This window comes from Notechis scutatus, chromosome 2, assembly GCF_049901735.1.
Source record: "Notechis scutatus isolate UNSWTSFEM ecotype Mainland chromosome 2, rNotScu1.2, whole genome shotgun sequence".
NCBI classification, from domain to species: Eukaryota; Metazoa; Chordata; class Lepidosauria; order Squamata; family Elapidae; genus Notechis; species Notechis scutatus.
In genome coordinates, this window is record NC_142010.1 from 172,679,436 (window position 1) to 172,702,474 (window position 23,039).

Genomic DNA, 23,039 nt, shown 5'->3' on the forward strand with positions numbered 1-23,039 from the left:
GGATGGTTTACAAATGAATCCATGCAATCATATAAAAGCCATAGTTAAAAACAAAGTCTGAAGATAATCCCCTGCTCCTTATCATTCTATGGCAGGGGTCCCCAACCCCTGGTTGGTGGACTGGCACTGGTCTGTGGCATGCCAGTAACCAGACCGCGCAAACAAGCAAAGGCTCATCCGTGGGATGCAGGCAGCATGCCCTCTCTGGTTTGTAGGAAAAAGCATCTCTCTACGGAACCAGACCTAGCCAGTCCAAGTCAGTCTTGACTCCTGATAACTGCCTGGACAATTCCTTGCAGTTTTCCTGGCAAGATTTCAATGGTTTGCCATTGCCTTCTATCTAGAGCTGACAGAAAGGGCTAGTCCAAGATCACCCAGTATACTTCATGCCTAAGGCATGTCTTAATCACACAGCATCCTGCTTTCTAGTATGTTACTATGCCAGACTAACCTTCAAGTAAATGAAGAGTAAAAGATAAATAGGAAGAAAGGTGAGTGATAAAAGCAAAAATAAAATCTTCTTGTTGACTGATGGCAATCAAACTAAGCTTCTTTGATACTCCTTACTCTCTTTATTCATTTATTATTAAATGAGCCAACTTGGGTAGAAAGAGGGAAAGGTTTTTTTTATTGTACTAATTGACTTATCTGTATTTTAAACAAAGCCAGATATAAGAAGAACAGAAAGCAAATGGGAGGGGAACAAGAGGAAACAAATTGTATTTTGAAAGAAATACAATCCAAAAATATTTTCGTTCTATCAACAAGATGAACTAAGTAAAATCAGAAAATATCTAATTAGAGCAAACAATATAAAATTGTTGGTGGGCAGCTTCAAGTAGGCCCAGCGGCACAACATGGAAGGTTTTCAATTGTCCATAAACCTCAGTAAAGATTTTTTAAAAAATCTTTAGGACAGTGAAAGAATATCTGGTCTCTATCCAAAGCTTTAAGAACAAAGATGTATAGCAACTAATAAAACACTTCTCATGAGTCATCATTCTTATGCCAATGTACATCTTCCTAAATTGTTGGACTTCATCAGTATAATCTTGAAAGAACAAAATCAAGGTTATTTCCTCCCTGTTTGAGTGGACTGCGGTATTAGCAATAACTCATCTGTCCATGGCAAAGACAAGAAATTTCTAATGGCCACCACTTATTAGCAGTCAAAAAAGAAAATCTGGAACACACTTAGTCCTCTCAGTAACTTCCTGATAAACCCTTTAACAGAACCAATGCTTTATGTATTAGGGCTTCTTCTGGAATTCCATGTGCAAATTGCACCAGTAAGACTAAGATGTTAAAGACAGTAAAGATATTACTTGTGTTTGAAGGATGTTGTTACTCTTCAGTAAATCAGTCCTAAACACATTCATGTGTTTGAATGGAGAGAATATTTTCTCAGATGAATCCAATCAGGTGCTTATACAATCAATAATCTATTTTTAACTTATCTTCCCCCCCCCCAAAAGAGCAAAAATCACATCCTTTCTAAAAATTGCCACAGTAATGGGAAGATATTGGTAAAACTGCATGGAGCAATATTCCAAATGATGAAAAGGAACTGAAAATCCAAATAAATAAACCTGTTTTAAATAACCTGTTTTGAATTCCAAAAGTAACATTTAAATAATTTGTGAATAAGAAACATCAGAGGATGCTGGAACAAACTAACCTATCCAACCAGAGTAAGATGTTGGCCAGAAGTCCTAACTTTAGACTACTTATGATGCCCCTCCACAAATTAAAATAATGTATGTATTCATGAAAGGATTGATAAGGAAAAATAGATTTTGGCCATTCCTTATGGCGGTATCCATCTCTAATAAGACTAATGTACAATCCTTCACTTGAGGTAGCATAGAAATATTGTAAATATATAAATGAGGCTAAGAAAGTAAAATTTGGTTCAGTTAATTTATTTATTTATTATGGTGAATAATTCTAAATCTGGGGATAGATATGTGACCAGTGTGATGGAAGAAAAGATCATAGCTTAGCTTCTTCTGGATTCAGTTTTGTTCTTTGAGTTCTTTCTCCCTCCTTTATAATTGGGAATTCCCTTTTTTCCACTTTTAGTTCCTGTAACAACTCAAGTCTTTTGTAAACTGAACGAATTGGGTTGTGTCATGATTGCATTGTACAATCTAAGTAAAATAAAAAATTTTGGGCAATGGAAGCTGATAATGAATGCAGCAATCACAACCTTCACTGACACTCTTCTTTTCATAGAGAACTGCTCATCAGTTCCTGATTTTAATTCCATGTCTTCATTTATTGAAAAGCTTTTTTTTTAAAATTAATTTTAGTTCATTAATACATATATTCTAAAATGTTTCTTTGCCTTTGCTTAGTATCTATTTTGCAGTATATGGTAGAGGTGTCTTCTACCTCAGTGATATGCTCGTACCCATTATTAGTAATTTCATCTGTATAAATAGCAGTGATTTCTCATATTAGCAGGACGTGTGTGTGTGTGTGTGTGTGTGTGTGTGTGTGCCTGGATATTTCCATACCTAGTAGATTATATCTATTAAAAAGCATTCAATGTCAGAACCGCTTTTGTCTTGCTCTACCTATAGGTTCGTAAACATTCAGACTTCTCATTATTCAGCTCCAAAGGCATTTATCCAACACATGATGCAAAGCTTTGGGCCATGCCAATCAAAATGCAACAAACCAAGGAGCCAACTTTCAAGGTTCTGTGGGTTATTTTTAAGTTGACCCACATACATGCATATTCTAATTGTATTTGTAATGCTGTAAAATTCCAGGAACTAAGAAATAAAGAAAAGTATGTATCAACATACTACCTATTCAGGCCAACCAGCCCTGCTATTAGCTAAATACGTATACGCAAAGCTGTGCTACCCAATCCTCCTTAGATTGGAATAAATATTTCAAGGCATAGTTTGTTGTGGGGTTCCCCCCTCCCCTTTTCCCAGATCACATGCAGCATCAACCACTGAAATCGTTGTCCGGCTTCTTAGTGTCTTGTTGACTGAAGAAGCATTTTTCTGCAATGCAATTAGGTGATGGAATCATTTGTAAAAAGCAGCAGTCTTAATTAAGGGCTTTGCCGTGTAATCATTAAAAAACAATGTATTGAACTATCATTTTATGAAATATTTCATCTTCCTAATCATCTGCCCTCCCGCCTTCTTCTCTCAGACAAGAGTGCACAATTCCCCTGGGTATCTGATGCATAGTATTGCTCCGGACTGGACTGATCATTAAACAGGGCTGTCAAGAAGTCTATCTGATGGGTGCAGAAGTAGCTGGTAGAAATCACGAGGCACTCATGCAGTGTTCATTCATCTCGCTTACTTTCGCAGCACTCCTGATCCATTTATCTGTCCAAGGCCTGGGATGTTAATGGTAGGCCTGGTGGCTCCTCCGTTTACTCTCTTCCCACCTGCTCTGTGGCTTGCTGGTATTTCTTTCCACCCCTTTTTTTCCTCCCACCCTTTTGCATGGCTGATGGATATGCAGAGTATGTGGGATGAAAGCAAGCGCTACTGTCACCAAACTGATGGTATTCAGTGACTCCTCTACCTCCTGGCTAGTCAGTACTGCAGGAGCCTGACACCCTGACCACTGAGGCATAAAAAACAGAGAATTGGAAGCCTCAGCCTGTCAGGCAATAGAGCATCCCCCAGAGAGGCGTGGAAATCTCTCTCTCTCTCTCTCTCTCTCTCTCTCTCTCTCTCTCTCTCTCTCTCTCTCTCTCTCTGGAGGTGGAAGAGATAGTGGGAAGAAAATCAGCCTCTTTCTACTGATACTTGTGCAGGAGTACTGATTATTCTTGGAAACACAACATCTTTCTCCACAGAGGCAAGGTAATAACACAACATAGAGGCAGGGCAACAGCACAGCTGGGCTGCAACAGCGTGGAGGAAGACTTATCTGAGCAAGGGAAATGAAGTTTATGAGATTTCTTGTTCTAGACTATATGACTGTGGAGCAGTTGTTCCAAGATCCTACTCCTGGGTCCATGGAACATAGATGAAAATGGCACAGAATTCCCAATATTTATGGATTCAATTGATAATTGACATTGGGAATTCAATACCTGGATGACCAACAACACATTAAAAACAACAACAAAAATCAAATCAGCAACAATGAACAAGAATAAACTCCATCCCAAATAAATAACATCTATATTTACATGGGCACCATTGGCAATACACAAAAGAACAGTTAAAACCCATAATATCTCATGGCTGAAACTACTAACTTTCTGATCTCTATGCCTAGAGATACACAACCAGGCCTTTATAGCTTTCCTAAAAGTTGACAGGTTTGGTGCAGGTTGCAACTTGAGAGTATGATTTTCTAGGGGCTGGTGTTGCAAGAGAAAAGGGTCTTTTCTTTCTGGGTCCCACTAGAAAGTGATCATTTTTAATCATTGGGATCCATAGCATGCCTGTACTAATGGACCATGTGAAACAAGCAAAGTTATTTGTACTAATGCCATGAATCCAATGGATTTTGAATACTAAGTTTGGTTGCGTCAAAATGTATGTTTTCAATAATATGAATATGTTATATTCTCACCACATATGGAGATAGTACAGTAACAAAATAGATGTATGCATCATTGTCTAATCTATGGTTCTCAATCTTTAGTATCTTATGCACTGCTAATCACTAGAAAAAAATCTAGTTTACAACATGATATAAACAAGATCCTACTTCTTTCAAGAAGGGCATTTAGATGTTTACAGACATTTTTTTACATTAATTTTGATTTAATGTTAGTATTTCAATGACGGCTGGACAATGTATATACTGGTTGAGAAGACCTGGTTGAGAAGACCTGGTCTACAAATACAGATACTCCAAGGATGTAGTAAATTGATGGAGATAGGTCTTATTGCCTCCATGAATTTTCATATGATGTTTCAGTAGTATAGCATCTGTACGGTATGGTGTTATTGGAACTACTATTAAAAAAGCCCAAATAATTGAAATAATATTAATCATACATTGTTGGTAATTATAGACATTGAAACTATTAAATGCATTTATTTTTAAACTAAAACAAAATCGAAAGCAGAGAGTTTGTGTTGGATTGACAGGCTCACCTATAACAAAGAAGATTCAGATGAATATTTGTGCTAAGCAAACCACTCATAAAATAATAATAAATAAAAAGCTTAATCTGATTCTGTTTGAAGTTATACTCCAAGATCTTTCATCCAGGTGTTATTTTCCATTTAAAAGAAAGTAAGGATTGATTAAAAGGCCTATTTTTCCTCAGTGCAGTTTTAGCAGTGAAAAAGATAAAGAAGTATGATGGTTGCTTTCTATGTGTGAAGTAACTCATAAAGAGGACAGGTTAATTTAAACACTTGATTTGTAATTTCCCTCTCACTACTACCTCCAGGGGTAGCAGATATTGTGTTGTAGTTAAAATCAGTCAGTTTATTAAGAGCCTACATAATCTTCATGTTCAGTAGAAATCATGCTACAAGATAAAACGTGAAAAAGCTCACATTCTCTTCACAAAATGATCCAATCTCCTGGTGGGTCTGTACCAATTAAATTTTCAGGAGGGGACAGGAAATGTTTATTTGAAAGCTAGCCTACATGAACTTCATTACATTAGTTTCCACAGTGGGGGAATAACATTGATTCACTGTCAAACACCACAAAAAGCAGACAGGAAATAGTACAAAATATGGCAACCAGGCCTCTATATGGCATCTGTTTTGAGTGTTTTTCTCTCAGAAGTCCAGTTGTGTGATACCACACTAAAATAAATATGTAATCTTAAAATAGGATCCTCATAATGTAGATTCTCTAATAGATTTAAGCATCACAGATGCTTAATAGACTTAAGCATTTTAAGTTTGTGCAAGTCTTCTTTTTATTTTCATACAGATATGTTACCTAAGCAGGGTTAGAATATTTTTAGAGCCTTCTCTAACAAGGAGAAAAGAATAGTCTGATAGAGAGAAAACCATGTCTTTCTTTGATTATTATCTAACCATTTCCCTCATACAGAGTGTGGCACACATCAAAACAATAGGAACTGTATGCCACTTTGTTCCAATGTTGTTACTAAAAACCGCTGAAGTTTAGTCCTTAAAGTTTTTTCCCAAAAGAACAATAGTGCAAAAAAGACTTCTTTCTGTTTTGCTGAAAAGAATAAATGATACCAAAGTAATTCACAGAGGAGGAAGGTATAGGTAAATAAGCTTTGACTTCCCAAATCTTTTCTGCCGATAGATGCCAAAATAGAGATGTAGCTATAAAGCTCTTTTTATTAGCACATTTAAAATTATTTTCCCTCTGCTCAACAAATGAATTATGCTAATATTAAGATGACCTGTTTAAAAAAAATTAATCCAGGGAGAAGCAAAGGGTTTTGTATCTGCAGTATCGAAGTTACCACATACCTGTCTTTGGAATGACTCAACTAGTCTACATGACATTGTGAAATACCTTGAAATCACCAAAATTGAGATTAAGTCCAAGAAGACTATAATTTTACTTTTCCATTGCCCAGGAGAATCAAAGATAAATTCAGAAAATTTGGTGGAATTTATATCTCCTTACAGTCTGGTTACATCTACAAAAGGGTCAGGACTTCCAGGCAGTTCGCATAAATACAGTATGTCTGGGTTAACACAATTGAACCAAATAATTTATAAGAGATTATTCAATAATAAGTAATTGATCTATATTCAAATATTGAATGCCTGAATAAACACAAGAAAAGAATCAGTCCAGATCCCTACCCTCTTATATTGCTATTAAATGTTTATTTTTATGAAAATGAAGGTAGAAATTAATTTGCTCAGTGGAAAGTTAACTATTCAGATTGCATGATTTAATGATTAATAAAATCTTCTGAAACTCTAAAATTCATAATGGTCCAGTCTAGTTAATTTCTTCCAGTATCTTCAAATATGTAGCATACTATTAAGATAATTTCAGGAACAAGTGGGAATATTGAAAGACCTGATTGCAATTCAGAACATTTGCTGGGCCTTATTTATAAACTACTAATGAAGTATCACTAAGAATCTTAACAAGTCAAAGACTGCATGATTAAATAAATATAACATTTGGATGCAGTAATAGAGATATAATAATGGGAATTTTAATGGAAGAACATTAAATTCACCTGGAATATTATACTCAGAGCAAATTGGTATAAGATATTAATATATGGCTCCAGTCTTGCTTGTAAAAATGGACCATTTATTTTTCAAAAAACTGGAAATGTAATGAGTAAAGTTGAATCACTTTTTCCTATTTGGTGCCAATATGATAAAGCTCAATAATTCTGGAAAATGATTGATGCTGGGATGAAGACATTTAAAAAGTGAATTCACATTTCAGTCTGCAACATTCTTATTCAACTCACTTTACTCACTCATAAACCCCTTCAAAGTATACTGAATTAACCTGTATATGGCAAGTACCACAAGGGTATTATATGTTTTCTTTTTAAAAGGTTCCCCTCAAAGTTCATTGTTTTTTTTAAATTGTAAGCTGCCCAGAATCATTTATCAATTGGGCAGCTTATAAATCATATTAAATAAACTCAAACTGGAAACCATCATTTAGACATAGACTAATATCACATCTACAGTTTGGGTTCACTTTGCATAGAATTGCTGTTTAACTTTTCTGGATCAGATAGTAATATTTTTAGTAATATAGACTGAATTATTGAATTTATTAGAACTGATAATTTTATTTGACGATTTATGCTGTAATGACCATAATTCTTGATATTCAGTCATACTTAAATAATGATTCTTAGTCCTTTAAAGTGATACAATAAATAATTTATTGATTTTTTTAAAGCTAATCAATAATAGTTGTGGGTGTTCCAACACTGGAGGTCTTTAAGAAGAGATCGGGCAGCCATTTGTCTGAAATGGTATAGAGTTTCCTGCTTAAGCAGGGGGTTGGACTAGAAGTCCGCCAAGGTCCCTTCCAACTGTTATTCTGTTATATATTAGAGACCTCTATGATTTCCTAAATCCCTACTTTTTTCAAATTTATTTTATTCTTTTATTTTTTTATATCTCTATTTGGAATTTTTAAAATATATTTTCTTTAAATGGGTTGATAAAAGTACCCTCCTCCCCAAAAGTATGTGGATAATGAAAAAAGAATTCAGGAAAATTAGAATCAATGCAGCACAACTGAAACTAAACATGGTTGAATTTGATTCAAAATCACCACCTAAACAGCTCTGTAGAGAGAAACATTGATACTTAGCTTGTTTGTTTCTCAGAAAACAGTGAAAAACCCAATGTATAAATATCAACAGAAAGACTGTGACAAAAAAAGAAAAGAAAGAAAAGATAGTATCAGGTCCCTTGATATAATCGCAAAACTTCTGGACCTACTTGAACACCATTGGCATTGACAAAATCACTATCAGTCAATTGGAAAGGCAGCTTTCCTTGGAAAAAGCTTACATTCTGCAATGATCTTCTTAATCCTATCAAGAAACATCCATCTCTCCCAGGTCTTTGGGAAAGATTTGATAGGTGGATAAAAATACCAAATCAAGTCTGACCATCTGGCTGACTGTGTGACCAACCATAATAACAATAACTTATTATTTAATCCTTCTTTTCAATTTCAATACTATTAGGAGTATGACAACAATAAAATGATTTTAAATGCAAAGAACAGTAGCAAGAATAAAGATACAATAACATGAATCAAGAATCTAAGGGCCATTGCAGCATAAAACCATCCAGATTGTAATAGTGGACAACATATCACAACCAAGAACCGTCTTTCTTTTCATTCACTGCATTAAGTCATCTGTTAGAATTCAGATGGCTTTTTAACAATCTCTGCTATTTTACTTGTTCCTAATTGAGACTTTTCCTTTCTCTTTATTTCAGGGAGTGAGTTTTCTGGAAGTCCGTACAGTCACCCACAATATTCAACATACAATGATTCCTGGAGATTTCCTAACCCTGGATTGTTAGGTAAGTTTGTTCTCTTACCATTAAAGCCATAGCCTAATCCAAAATTCAGGAGCCCAATAATGTGCCCCCATGTGCCCTGTCCAATGTACTCTTGAGGACCTTATGACTGCGCAACAGAATGCAATCCATGTTGTACATGTGATGACCCGAGGTGCAGCACAAAGGCAACACAGTCAGATAACCAACTTTATTAGCTCCAACTTTGCCCCCAATGTCCTGGTTACCTTCTGGCTGGAGAAAAACTCTCCCAGCCTTTGGCTGCATAGAATCAAATCCAAAATGTGGTCAACAAAAATTGTAACTATAAGTCCAATCAAGGCAAAATGAGGTAATTAGTCTGGCAGGGCAGAAGAAGAAATTCCAGATGTGAAGGCATGGCAATAACTCAACACGTTGGGAGGATGTCAGGAACACAGATAACCAAAGTCAACACAAGATAAACTCACATTTGTTCCCAACAGACGCTGCACTCAGCATGCATCTCTTTTAAACTCTCTTCCCAGGTGTGGCCAATGAAGAGAATCAGGGCCCTTTCCTCCCCCTTAAGGCACACAACCCACGTTGCTCTCTTCTCCGTTCCTCCCTGCATGCCCTAGGATGAAGAGGGGGTGGGCCTGGGTCTTCCTCTGAACTCCCTCTCCCTTGTTCTCTCTCCCTCCTGCTCTGCCCAGCCGGACTTTGCCCTTCCCCAGTTTCCTCCACAGCCAATGGAATCACACTCCAACTCCTTGTCAGCCATTCATCTTCCTCCTTGGATTCAGACTCTGACAGGGGCATGACACTACACTTCTGGGCAACCATCACCTAAGTTAGGCCTTTATAAGAGAAGAGTGGTGGTGGTGCAGTGGTTAGAATGCAGTATTGCAGGCTAACTCACTGCCCACTGCTAGGAGTTTGATTCTGATTGGCTCAAGGTTGACTCAGCCAGAGGGGGTATTCAGCAGGTTCTGACCAGTTCTGGAGAACTGGTAGTGGAAATTTTTAATAGTTCAGAGAACCGTCTAATACCACCTCTGACTGGAGATTTTGCAGTATCCTTCCCCTGCCACGCCCACCAAGCCATGCCCAAAGAAGTGATAGTAAAATTTTTTGAATCCCACCACTGGACTCAGCTGTCTATCCTTTCAAGGCCAGTAAAATGAGGACACAGGTTGTTGACTCTGTAAATCGCTTAGAAAGGGCTGTAAAACACTGTGAAGCGGTATGTAAGTCTAAGTGCTATTGCAATACATTTTAAATTTTATGTTCTTGTGCCTATAGTTATATTTGTGCATAAAATTTTAATAATGATGCTTCTGATAATAATAGAACATAGAATCATAGGGCTGGATATAATAATAATTTCCTTTGAAACATTCTGGAGTGCCTTCTCTAGCTAAATAGCAATGTCTAACAATATATGTAATGTTTAATCATCAAATTACATAGATCAGAACTGATTAATTGACAATCCCTTCACGCTTACATTTTAACCTGAAGTCTCTTTGTTTTTACTTGAATTCACTTTCAAGTAATTCTTGTTGTTTAATGTAAATGTGAGATATAAGAACGGACATACAACTGTGTACATAATTGCTTTCTTTCAACAAACCATAATTCAGATATTCATATTCCGAAATCACAACAAACACCTCGGATGGCATTTGCCAAGATTTTCTGTGGCTCACTCTCCATGCCATGGTTATTTCAGAGATGAAAGGAGTTTGAAAAAGCGATCTCTGTTCCTGCTGTATATAATTGTTTCGCCTTTTGCTTTTGGTACACAGGATACAAAATAGTGCAAAGCCCCGTGTAATAAATTTAGCCATAACTGGCAGGGGTATAAAAGAAATGTAGCCTATGGGAAGTTGAATCCATTCCCATATTACATTTAACTCCCCCAAGCTATTGGCTTTATTCATGTTATGCCTTCAGGCTGTATTAAGGCTCCACTGTGATTTGGAATTAATTTGAAGTAATGCATTAAAATGTTTGGAAGTGTGAATGCTGAACCTATCTGCAGCTCACTAAAGCAACCATGTCATGGTCCATGAAGGGACAGATCACTTCTAATTGCATGTTCTAAGCACCTCTTCCAAATCAAATCCAAGGCGGTGCATCCCGTTAGTGTTTTCTGGCTAGTTTTCTGGATTCTTGTCCCAATTTTTAAGTTAATGTAGAAGAAATTATGGGGGGAGGGGGGGAATGTATTTCTTCTGCATGTTTCATCATACTGCTAGCTGAATATATGCCTCCTTTGATCTTTTTGGGTTTCAGTAAAGATGATGCTGTTTCAGTAGAAGAGAGCAGCATAACTTATAATTTACAAACGAATAGCCTTTCTTCGGGATCTTTTCTTTCCTCTTTAAACTGTCCCCCCCACCCATTTTGTTTTTTATATGTTCTCTCCAGACACATAGGGGAGATTTTAGGGCATGTAATTTTGCAGCAAGACAGAATCCAAATGGTTCTAGAAAAAAATCTCCTTACAGACCATTGGCAGTCCCTAAGTAACTCACCCTCACCCTCCCTTTAATAAGGAGGATAAGCAACATCCATTTTATGCCACTGTCAAAAGCTGGCCCAACTTGACCTTACATGTGTGTAGCACATGGTGATTAGAATTCTCCTGCATAATCTATGTGAATGAGGTAAGTAAAATACCAATTAATTGTCACTTCTCTAGCAGAGAGATATTGTGCCTTAGAGACTTTCAGATTTATGGATGGCAAGGTTGTTATGTGTGACCTCTAGCAGAGAAATAATTTTGAATTTTTGTCATTTTTTAAAATTCAGTTTCTTTGTTTTAAGTAATTGAGTCCCTAAGTAATTGAGCCACCTAACATCTACCCATCACATTTCTTGCCCTTAAATAAATCCTTTGGGAGGAATTGATGGGTTTTAGCATTCTGTGTCACACTGCTTTTTACAGTACAAAATTGCCATTTACTGTGCTGTAACTAAGAGTCTGGTGTTGCTCACAGCTCAAATCAGAAGCTGTTTTCTAATATTGTTTCAGCACTCAGCTCAAGGCCAATAGCTTGACATAAAATGGACTACAGCTACTTACAAAAAGCATGAAGGATACCTCTTGGGATTGGTTCTCACAGATGCAAGTACTTATTTCCTTGTTTGTTACTTGCTCGTTACTCCTTACTGATCGCCAAGAAGTGTTTCGCTACATATGCAACGCAGTGAAATACAGTAATAGCTTCCTGAGGTGTAGATTAAACTGACTCACTTTGGATCCTAGTATAGGTATCAAAACCTCCAACAGTATTTAATTGGATGCAATAATTGAAACACATTCAACAACATATCTTATCTAAACGAATCAGCTTCTCTAGCCAGATATCCTTCATATGTTTCCTTGCCTCTATTTCCTATTCCGGAAATATGGGTTGTTGTTGTTTTGGCTATGTCTGTAGGATTTACTACCTCTATCACACATTCCCCAGTTGTATTGAAAATGATCGATTTCTGGACACAAGATAATATAACAAGAAATGTTTAAAATTTTCTCCAAAAACCATCGATTTCATAGAGTCTTTTGTCCCGAAATGCAGTATTTCTGAAAGTTAGGGTAGTATGTGAAATACAAACCAGTTATTAATATAGCAGTTTGTTCTGTGCAGTATTTTGAAGAGCTTTTAAAATTAATTAAAACAAGAACAAAAAAATTAATACACAAAATTATAAAAGAAAAAAAAGTTGAACACCCCTAAAAAAGCATACAAGATGTATGCTTTGTATTTACAAACATCAGTTCACTGAAGCCATGATTACTTATAGTAATCCATAACTGATCTATTTTGATCCATTCTGTAAGCCACTGAATAGATTCTCCTTGTCATATCCCTTTTAACAAGCCTCCTTTTTTTCATTGTTCCTTTTCTTATATTTCCATGTTTCTAACTTCTATTTTTGTCAGGTAACCATTGATAAAATAAGACCCAAGTCAAAAAGTATTCAATTTCTCCCTTTTCCTTAATTGTAAGGAAATCTATCAATCTATCAATTTCTGCACATTCTAATATTTTTTTTTTAAAAAAATCACATTTTCATCTGTAGGGATTTCTTCACTTTTCCATTGTTGTACAATTATAATTCTGGTTGCAGTCAGTACATGTAAAATCAAATATGTATTCCCCTTGTTATACATGCCCAACAACAATATTTCTGGTTTTAAATCAGTATGTTGCTTTACTATTTTTTTCCAACCATGTATGTATTTTTGTCCAATATTTTTTTGCTTTTGGCCATGTCTACCACATATGGTAGTATCTGATGGCATTTCCAACATTTAGAAGGCATATCCTTAAACATCATTGCCAACCTTGAGGGTAGAAAATATTATTATTATAATAATTATGATATAATAAATATCAATAAAATGAATATTGTTGTAAACACTTTATTATTTCATAAAACTATTTGTACCCAGGCAACAAGCTGTTTAACCAAAAATAAATTTTTTATATGTTATATAACAAAAAACTTTATGCAAAGAAAAAAGAAAAAAAAGAATAGATTCTCCTTGTCTTACTTGCCAGCCAAAATGTCCCCAGTTACATGTAAAATAGGACCTAATGTTGTTGTTAAAGTGAAGAAGACTAATGCAAGGAAATAAAAGAAGTATCATATTTATAAAATGCATGAGTTCATCACTGTTCAAGCAAGGGAGCTAATGTGGAATATTAGAGATTGGATTTAATCAGATTGTTTTTGGGGATAATATTAGAAGACAATCCCTGTGTCATCAGAAATAAGGAAATATATTATTGCAAATTATGTATAATATGATAAATTATTATTTACATTGATTTGGGAAAGCAGTGGTACTCAATACGAGTGATACAAATGTAATATGATTCTCTCATGTTTGAAATAGCGTTGGAACTGATGGGTTCAAGCTTCAATATTATAAGATCTTAGGAAAACTTTTCTCAGTTTTCAGCTGCAGTTGGAGATTGGTTAAGACATAAGTTTTTTCTGAACTGGATGTTTGCTAGTAAAGTTTGCTATTTTATTATTGAGAGATTTGGGGAAGGCACATTATGGACAAAGTGCAGAAGCTATCAGCATGCTGGTGTCAGGCAAAACGTGTATATGGGGATTCTCAGTCATCCAGGTCATGGTTGTCCCAAAGATGCTTTTCCAAAAAGCAACTGGACTTTCTTGTTTGTTTGTTTTTCCCTGTAGAGGCTTAACTTCTCATCCAAGAAGCCTCTTCTTTCTGGTTTCAAGAAAATAAAACAAAATCCAGTTGCCTTTTGGAAAAGCACTTTGAGTGAGGCAAACACGTGTTTCTCTTTGAAGGAGGACAAGTGAGGATTTCTTATAACTTCCTTCATGGAAAATGGTTAGGATTAGGGAACAGAATTAAAATGGTGTCACAAAATGATGTCAATGAACTCCTGGTCTCTGACAGCATAGAGTCTCATAGGACCAAGTGGGAGGAGCTGGATCTGTTCTTATGGCGAAATGCCTCCTGGGGTAAAATAAGTGATTGGGAATGAACCATTGGGGAAATGGGTATTGCTTAATTTTACAAAAATACACACTATAAAGAATTATATGCCAGAAACCTAATCTGTTTTACAAGCAGAATATATACTTGCCACCAGAATCTTGTTGGAGGGCTGGAGATATACAAATAGAGTAGACAAATATATTCAGTTGGTAAAGAAATCTTATTGCTTAGGGCAATTCAAGAATCAGTTTCCAATTGGCTCAGTTTCAGAATCTAGGATCACTCATGATTTTGACTACAGGTAGTCCTTGACTTACAACAGTTTGCTTAGAGATTGTTCAAAGTTACAACGGCACTGAAAAAAAATGACTTATGACTGTGTTTAACGTTTACAAAACCGTTGCATCATCTCCCCAAAAATTCCAATGCTAGACAACTGACTCATGACGGTTGCAGTGTCCCGGGGTCATGTGATCACCTTTTGCAACCTTCTGAAAAACAAAGTCAATGGGGAAGCCAGATTCACTTAACAACCATGTTAACTTAACAACTGCAGTAATTGGCTTAACAACTGTGGCAAAAAAGGTTGTAAGGTGGAGCAAAACACGTTTAACAGAAATTGGTCTCGTTTAGCAACAGAAATGTGGAGCTCAATTGTGGTCATAAGTTGAGGACTACTTGTATAATGAGAAGAGGAACCCTTTTGCCTTTATTCAAGCTTGTGTTCTTTTAGGTAGAGTAGGATAAAGGACCAGCAACGACTTGAATAGGGCATGGACTGGATGCAGCTATTTGAACCTGTTTTTTGTTCACTTGGAAAGACCATCAGTGAGTTTCTAGATGGTTTTGAGATCAGAAATTGAACAAATTGGCAAATCAGGAATAAATTACAAAAGAGAGAGAGGGAGAGAGAGAGAGAGAGAGAGAGAGAGAGAGGTGGAATAATAGAAATAGTGGGGTGGGGTGGAGGTAGACTAAAATTCCTGCTCATTTTTCTTTTACCATATTGTGACAAAGCATGCAAGATTTAATCAGTGTTAGATATCAAGTATTAAGAATAATATAAAAGAAAAACAAATCAGGACAAATATTTTAGAAGTTGTTTGCAATGTTTGTTAACAATGATTATTGATTAAAGAATTTAATTTCATTTGATTTTTAATTAAATGTCTTTCTTTAACAAGATAAATTTTAGTGCAAATGTTATAGTACCATGTTTCTCACAAAATAAGGCCGGGCCTTTTTTTTTTTGACCCCCGAAAAAACCGCTAGGCCGTCTTTTCGGGGGTGACTTAATTTCCTCCCTCACCTAGAGTGGCCCATACGCACATACCTTGCCGCGAGGCCGCTTCTATCGGCCGACTGCAGCCATGCCACGCCCTGAAGTGGCTGGGGACTCTGCCTTCCAGGGAGCTTCTATCGGCATCGGGGTATTCTAGCCTAGGCTACCTGCAGGGCACTCCTAAAGGCAAGTTTTCTCCCCATCCCCCTGCCCTTACCCCCAGTTCTCTTCACTTTGTGTAGTTCTAACGAACGATGTGAGAAATGGCGGGAAACGCATGGTTTAAATAGGTCTAAATTTTGGAGGCGGGGCTTAATTTCACCTCATGCCTAGAAATCATGCTGGGCCTTCCTATTGGTGGATGCCGTATTGTTGGAGAAACATGGTAGTATATCTTTTATTTTTTGATCATCCTTGCTGTACTAGTAATTTGTGACTTCTTCCATTATGAGGAATTCTGCTTTTCCATTCCTGTTCTGTAGCTTTGTTCTGTAGCTTAGGGGTACTTTAATAGATCTTTCTATGTTCCAATCAGTTTTTCAGCTTTATGATAGATTCTAACAACACAGTTTATTTCCCAGCCTGCATAAAACCTATAGTAAGCTGAAGGATGGATCAAACCAAGCAATCAGAGTTTTGAGATGGATTTGCTTTTCACACTATTTGAAATGTCATCTGATGAGCACATTAACTATAAGAAAATCTAAAGATGACATGAATCATTGTACTGATGCCTGTTAACTTGGCCTAAGAAGATTTTTTTTTTTGGGGGGGGAGGCAATATTGAGGGACTGCGGTACCTTATCATAACAGTATATGAGCGCCTTCCTGTGGCTTCTTAAATGACCTGACTGACAACTGCCATATGTCATAACTTAGAGGCTCATGTCCTTTAGATTCCAGTAAAGTGGGGCTCAGTTGACACTGCCTCTTGTAGGACTTCTGCTGTAACTTTGTTGGATATAATCAGATCTATTATTCATATACAAGGTAATGAATGTAGCTTAAAAATACAGTATTATTGAAACCATATAGGTTTTTTTTAGCTTCCCCCCTTTCCGTGCTTTGCTTCCTCAGTACAGTACATGCTCTCTTCTGTAAGAAGAGGCAAAGAGTGAGAGAATACACCACTTCGGTGTATTCTTCTTTCTAGCCTGTGTAATTGAACGCTGACACAATGTTCATTTAGAAATCTTTATGAAAACTGCGTTGGTAGCTCAAGCACTGAAGTCGTAATGGCTGCCCTAGTTTGTATGAACACACACACTCGCAACCCCAAGAGGCTTCAAGCACTGAAGCCTAGCGAGCTTACATGTTTAAAGTCTACTTAATACAAACATGTTAAAAGTGGATAATAGCAACCCAGTCTAATGAAGAAAAATGATTCAATTTCATGCTGGTTTGTTGTAATAACTTCTTTAACATTTTAACTCATTACTTTCGACTTGACGTTGATCATAGCGGATCTCATTTGATGCCCTGTTCTCTCTTCTGTGCTGATGTGATTTGTGCACATTGTGAATTGTAAGTAAGGCTGACAGAGCTCCCTTTTTGGCTACACCTGAGCTAAAGATATATTTACAGAGAGAGTTGTTGTTATAGAGGACAGTGTCATAAGGCTGACAATATTGGCATGATTTCATATGAGATGAAAAGGTATGGAATCAGTCAGTTAGGATTAGAATCAGTACTTCTGTGGGCTTCTATGAAAGGATTAGGGAACAAGTAGAAGTCAGAAATGACTGTGTCAAGAAATAAATTGATGATAATATGAATTGGAAAGGAAAAATGACAGAAGAAAGGACAAATTTATTCTAGAGGAGAGTGTAATGACAGGGCAAAAGAGTGAATGTTTTGGAATGTGATGTTTTCATTTTTCACTTTAAATACAGATCTTTTTGATTTCAGCACAGAAATGTGAATGGGGGGAAAAAAGCCCAACTCAGCAGATATATAAAATGCTGCAAGGGAGCTACAGAGAAAAATTATATGTTAACAGCCAGATTATTTTAAAAACATCATGTAGTAAAAATGGATCAGAAGGTCAGCTTGAAGAAGAAAAAAAGTTGTCCACTCTTAAAGGAAGTTCTACTTTTTAAAATCAAGTTTTTAATATGGTCAATATAATTAGATATTTAATATTTTTCTTTCTTTGTTTAATATAGAGTTTTGTCTAAAGTAATTTGTGTGTAACATAGATTCATATCAATTATTATGGGTATAGAACCTGGGGGAGTCAAGTAGGAAGGCAAAAGTTAGATACAATCAAATATATTATAGTGATCTGTGTATTTCTGATAACTTGTTTACCGTTGTGCACTTGATCTGTTATCAGTTGATGACCTTCCATTGAATATCAGCATTGCCAAGTTTGAAAATTGGAGAATAGAAATTGAATTATTCTCGGATGGTTACTCTATTATGTTCTTTGGTTAATGAGTGAATGCGTAAACCCCAAGACATGATAGACCGTGCATTGGGAAACTACATATCACAGAGAATGCCCAGATTTCCCTGCAGCTGCATAGCACCAGGCTTTTGTGTTCCCATCACAAAAATTGGGAGACAGTTTGGTGAAATGGTTCAAGCATCAGTTCTGATCCTGAGTTTTATCCTGCCTTAAGCAACCAATCATTCATATTCTTATTCTCTCTCTCTCTCTCTCTCTCTCTCTCTCTCTCTCTCTCACACACACACACACACACACACACACACACACACACGACTGTGGGATGAAGGTTCTTCGTTGAAGGTTATGGATCAGTTTCACTTTCATTTTTTCTCCCAACTTTCCAGTCTAGGGCCAGAAGAGAATGACCGGCTCAAAGTCACCCAGTCAGGTTCTATGCCTAAGGGAGGACTAGAACTTGGTCTTCTTTCTCCTAGTCCAGCATCTTAATCCACTTTACCACATATATGCACATTTGCTAGGAATAAGCAACCAATTTCAATGCAATTGTTAAATGGATGAAATTAGAGAGAATTAGTAATAAAAAACTTACAATGCATTTTTAAATTTAAATTGCCATAGGAACCATGTTGCTTGCCCTGCAGCAACAATAGCAAGGTTAATCCACTGCTTTATGGCCCCCTACTCCAATGTTATCTTAAACCATCTTTTGTAATCCCTCACTCAACATAAGCCAATTACAGGAGCTGCAATTCAACTCATATGGGAAGCACTTGGTTAAGGCTGCTATTGTATTGGTTGCTAAGATTGCAGCTCATCTAAACAAGCCTCAGAATATGAGTTAAGATCCATTTATTACAGGACTTTCTCCATGCCCTTGTTGTGTCAAGAAAGACATCTAAGGAAAACCAAGCTATCCCCTTTCCCCTTCCCAAAATACCAGTTGGCTCTCTAGAAACAGGATGCAGAAAATCTTTTTCATCAATATTGTGCAATGCTGCTAGTCTATTTTCACATGCTCATCTGTTTGAAATATTGGCCCCTTACACATGTCTTGAACTTTGTGACTTCTTCATGATATCTGTCACTACTCTATTGATTTCTCCCTGTTTCTTCTCCTTTAATGCTGTCAGCAGCGTTTTCTATGACAGGAATGATTTTGCTGTTAGGAATTTCATTACTTTTCCAGCATGGAGAAGGTATATACAATTTTATGTGAAAACAAGGCTTTGAAAGAGTTTGAGTGTTTTTTTTTAAAAAAAGAATTTAATACACTGTGTATGATCTATCTCGGGTGCAGATTATCTGTTCCCAAGAAACAGTTTGTAGTTCGAAGGGGTACAATCTAGGCAGGACTGCAATTTGACAAAGAGAAGTTATGTTTGAGTTTTATCTCACAGTAAAATCTCATAGTATGTGGAATGAGGAATGTAGGGGTTCTACTAAAACTTTCTCAGATATTATTTTCATAAATAGAAACATCTAAAATCTTATTTCCTGGCTTCTTATTTTCTGTCCTGCTGTGTTTCATCAATTAGTTGTTTTATAGCTATTTTCCATGCTGGATTCATATAGGAACTTTTTAGCAAAATGCTCAGAAATTTTAGCCTTGGATTTTCTTTTCTTACATGCCAACATTAGCAAGATAGCCATTTTCACACATGCAAAATACCCATAATTGGAAGAGTGGATAATGAAGAAGGTAGAATTTGCAGAAATGGCTTAATTGGCTTGTTTGAATAGGGAAAGTGTAATAAGTACTTTTATAAAGAAACCCGGGAACTCTTTATGGACTTTTGTTGTTGTTGTTGTTGCTGAAAATGGATTTACTGGGTTTATTGATTGAAAGTGCTATTTATTTATTTATTTATTTATTTATTTGATTTGCCAATTGTTTACAAGATAATAAGTATAAGTGTATACATAGTTGTGAATACATGAAATGGGTACATATAAGAAAAATAAAAGAAGAATAAGAGAAACAATAGGACAGGGACGGTAGGCACGTTGGTGCGCTTATGCACGCCCCCTACAGACCTCTTAGGAAAGGGGTGAGGTCAATAGTAGACAGTCTAAGGTTAAAGTTTTTGGGGTTTGGGGAAGAAACTACAGAGTCGGGTAGAGTATTCCAGATATTGACCACTCTATTGCTGAAGTCATATTTCCTGCAATCAAGTTTGGTGCGGTTAACATTGAGTTTGTATCTATTGTGTGCTCTTGTGTTGTTATGGTTGAAGCTGAAGTATTCATTGACAGGTAGGACATTGCAATGTATGATTTTATATACCATGCTTAAATCAGACCGAAGACGGCGTAATTCAAGGTTTTCTAGTTCTAGAATTTCAAGTCTGGTGGCATAAGGTATTCTACAACGAGTAGATCATGTAATTTGGGAGGGCAGAAACAATATTAATTATGTATATTGTGTTACCTAAAGAAACAATGCATTTTACTTCATCCCAATAAGAGATGAGAGTTTGCACACTCAGATCATTTACAGTGGATTTTAGGAATTTGATACACCATAACCTTTTCAAGTGGTCATTTTAGCAACTGATGGAACTGAAGAAGCTTCTCAGATGAGAAGCGAAGTATCTTCAAAGGAAAAAAAAATGAGAAAGTTCAGTTGCCTTTTGAAAAGCCTCTTTGGGTCATCTTATCTGACCATTTACCAATATTTTCTAATTGTTCTATTCCAATATCTTAGACCTGGTACTTTGTGCACATATATGTTAACCAGTGTTTTTTGTAGTCCCTATCTTTCTGAATTTTACATCCAATTATTGAATCCTGAAAATCCACAGTTTTATCAGTAGACAATGTAACAAAATTTAATACCTTAACATCAGACATTGAGACCTTTCCATCACCATAGAATCTATAAGGCTGTATGGCAGCAACTAGAGTTGGAGAACATGCTTTAGTGTTTTATCCATGGGTCTTCCCAAGCTACTCTCCTGGATTCCTCCAATTTGCTATTCTTGGCCATGACCAAGCCACGTCAGTCAAGGGATCCCATTCTTTCCCAAATTCCTTCAAGTTTACTTACCATGGATATGCCTCTTCCTAGTTGGTGAACATACTTCCATAGAATGACTACAAGAAGGGCAGAGTCTCCAATGGAGCAAATGGAACATGAAAAATAAGGAATTCCTTGGGGTTCGGAAGGCTTTGAAGACCTCCATTTTTCCTCCCCTTTCATAAGACGTTCTTACAGGAAATGTAGTTAAGTTATCCATCAGCTATAATCTCATAGTTAGCCTCTGGTTGCCCAAGAAACAAGGTGAACTTATAATCTACCTATATATTCAAAAGAACCTATATACACCTCAAAGTATATATTTCCTTACATATTGCTATATTTTGTTTGTAAAGTTAAATAAAGTAACAACTTTACTTAGAAAGCATCATTTTAAGGTATGGAATCAAATATACTTTTGTTTAGACCAGTGGTTTTCAATCTGTGGTCTGTGGACCCCCAGGAGTCCATGATCTTGCCATGGGGGTCCACAAAGGCTTGAGGAAATTTGATATTTAAATCCAGGGGTAGGATTCAAATTTTTTAACAACTGGTTCTGTGGGCATGGCTTAGTTGGTGGGCATGGCTTGGTGGTCATGTGACAGGATGGACGTGGCTTGGTGTTCATGTTATTGGCTGGACCTGGCCAACTCAATATCATCGAGGCACTCATCTCCTTGCCTGGCCTCTCATGACTGTGGGGATGCTGCAACAGTCGTAAGTGTGAAAAATGGTCATAAGTCACTTTTTTCAGTGCCATTGTAACTTTGAATGGTCACTCCACACAAGCAAAGTATCAGCAAAGGAGGGGGGAAAAAAACTCCTGAGATGTTCCTGAGACAGGAAGTCTAGTCCTGCCAAGAATGTAATAAGGGTTAACGGAGAGGCAGTTTCTGTAAGCAACACCAGAATGTTTCCTTCCTGCCTTCCTTACAGGATTAGGCCAGTAATTTCTTCTAACAACTGATTCTCCAAACTGCTTAGAATGTTAACAACCGGTTCTAGCGAATAGGTGCGAACTGGTAGAATCCCACCCCTGTTTAAATCTTCAGTGAAGTCTTGGGAGTTTGTGACCATAGTCCATGGCCACAAAGGGTATTTAAAGGGGATCTGTGATGAAGAAAAGGTTGAGAATCACTGGTTTAGACAATACCAAAGGGAAATGATTTAAAATACTGGTCCAAATTTATCTTTTTTCTGTTGGGTAATTAAAGTACAGTGGAACCTCAGGTTGTGAACGCTTTTGTTTGTGACCAAATTGGGTGACAACCAGAATTTTTGCTTCTTTTTTGCTTCTGGTCGCGAACAGATCTTTGGGTGGTGACCAAGCAAACCCAAAAATCACAGTGGCGATTTTCCGTGCTTCAGCAATTTCCCCTTTGGCGCCATTTTTTTTTGTTTTTTTGGTCCGTGCATGCACAGATGGTTGTGTTTCTGGTCATGACCAAATCGGGTTGCGACTGTAGTCCTGGAATGGATTATGGGTGCGACCCAAGATTCCACTGTATCTTTGAATTTGAGATATCCTATCTGGATATGTAAGTAAATCAAATAATTTCTAAATGTGTATGGTTTGAAGAAGGAGACATTACTGCCTCGTAATTTTAGTTGCACAAGTTTAAGACTGACTTGGTGGCCTAGAGGAGTGGATGCTTGCCTCCCACTCAGAAGGTTGAGAGTTCAATCTTAGGTAGTAGCAGATGTTTCTGAACTAGGGCACAAAGAAACAAATTATCTGCTGTGAACTTCTCATAGGTGTCAGAAGGGCATCTGACCAGTAAATGCTCAGCTCCATCCGGTCACCCCAATTTTACCTGAATAGGGAATATAGGGTTGTAAAAAGAAAAAAAATAGGTTCATGGGTTTTCTGTAGTAACCTGGTATATATTTTTTTTTGT

General features: G+C 36.7%; 1 protein-coding gene across 1 annotated transcript in view; it reads left to right on the forward strand.

Annotated features, from left to right (window-relative positions):
• PAX5 (paired box 5) overlaps positions 1 to 23,039 on the forward strand; it is a 243,846-nt gene that overhangs the window by 218,580 nt on the left and 2,227 nt on the right. The window contains exon 9 of the mRNA XM_087957413.1: positions 8,892 to 8,978. Within this exon, the coding sequence (XP_087813539.1) occupies positions 8,892 to 8,978 (87 nt within the window). The remainder of the gene's footprint in view (positions 1 to 8,891; positions 8,979 to 23,039) is intronic.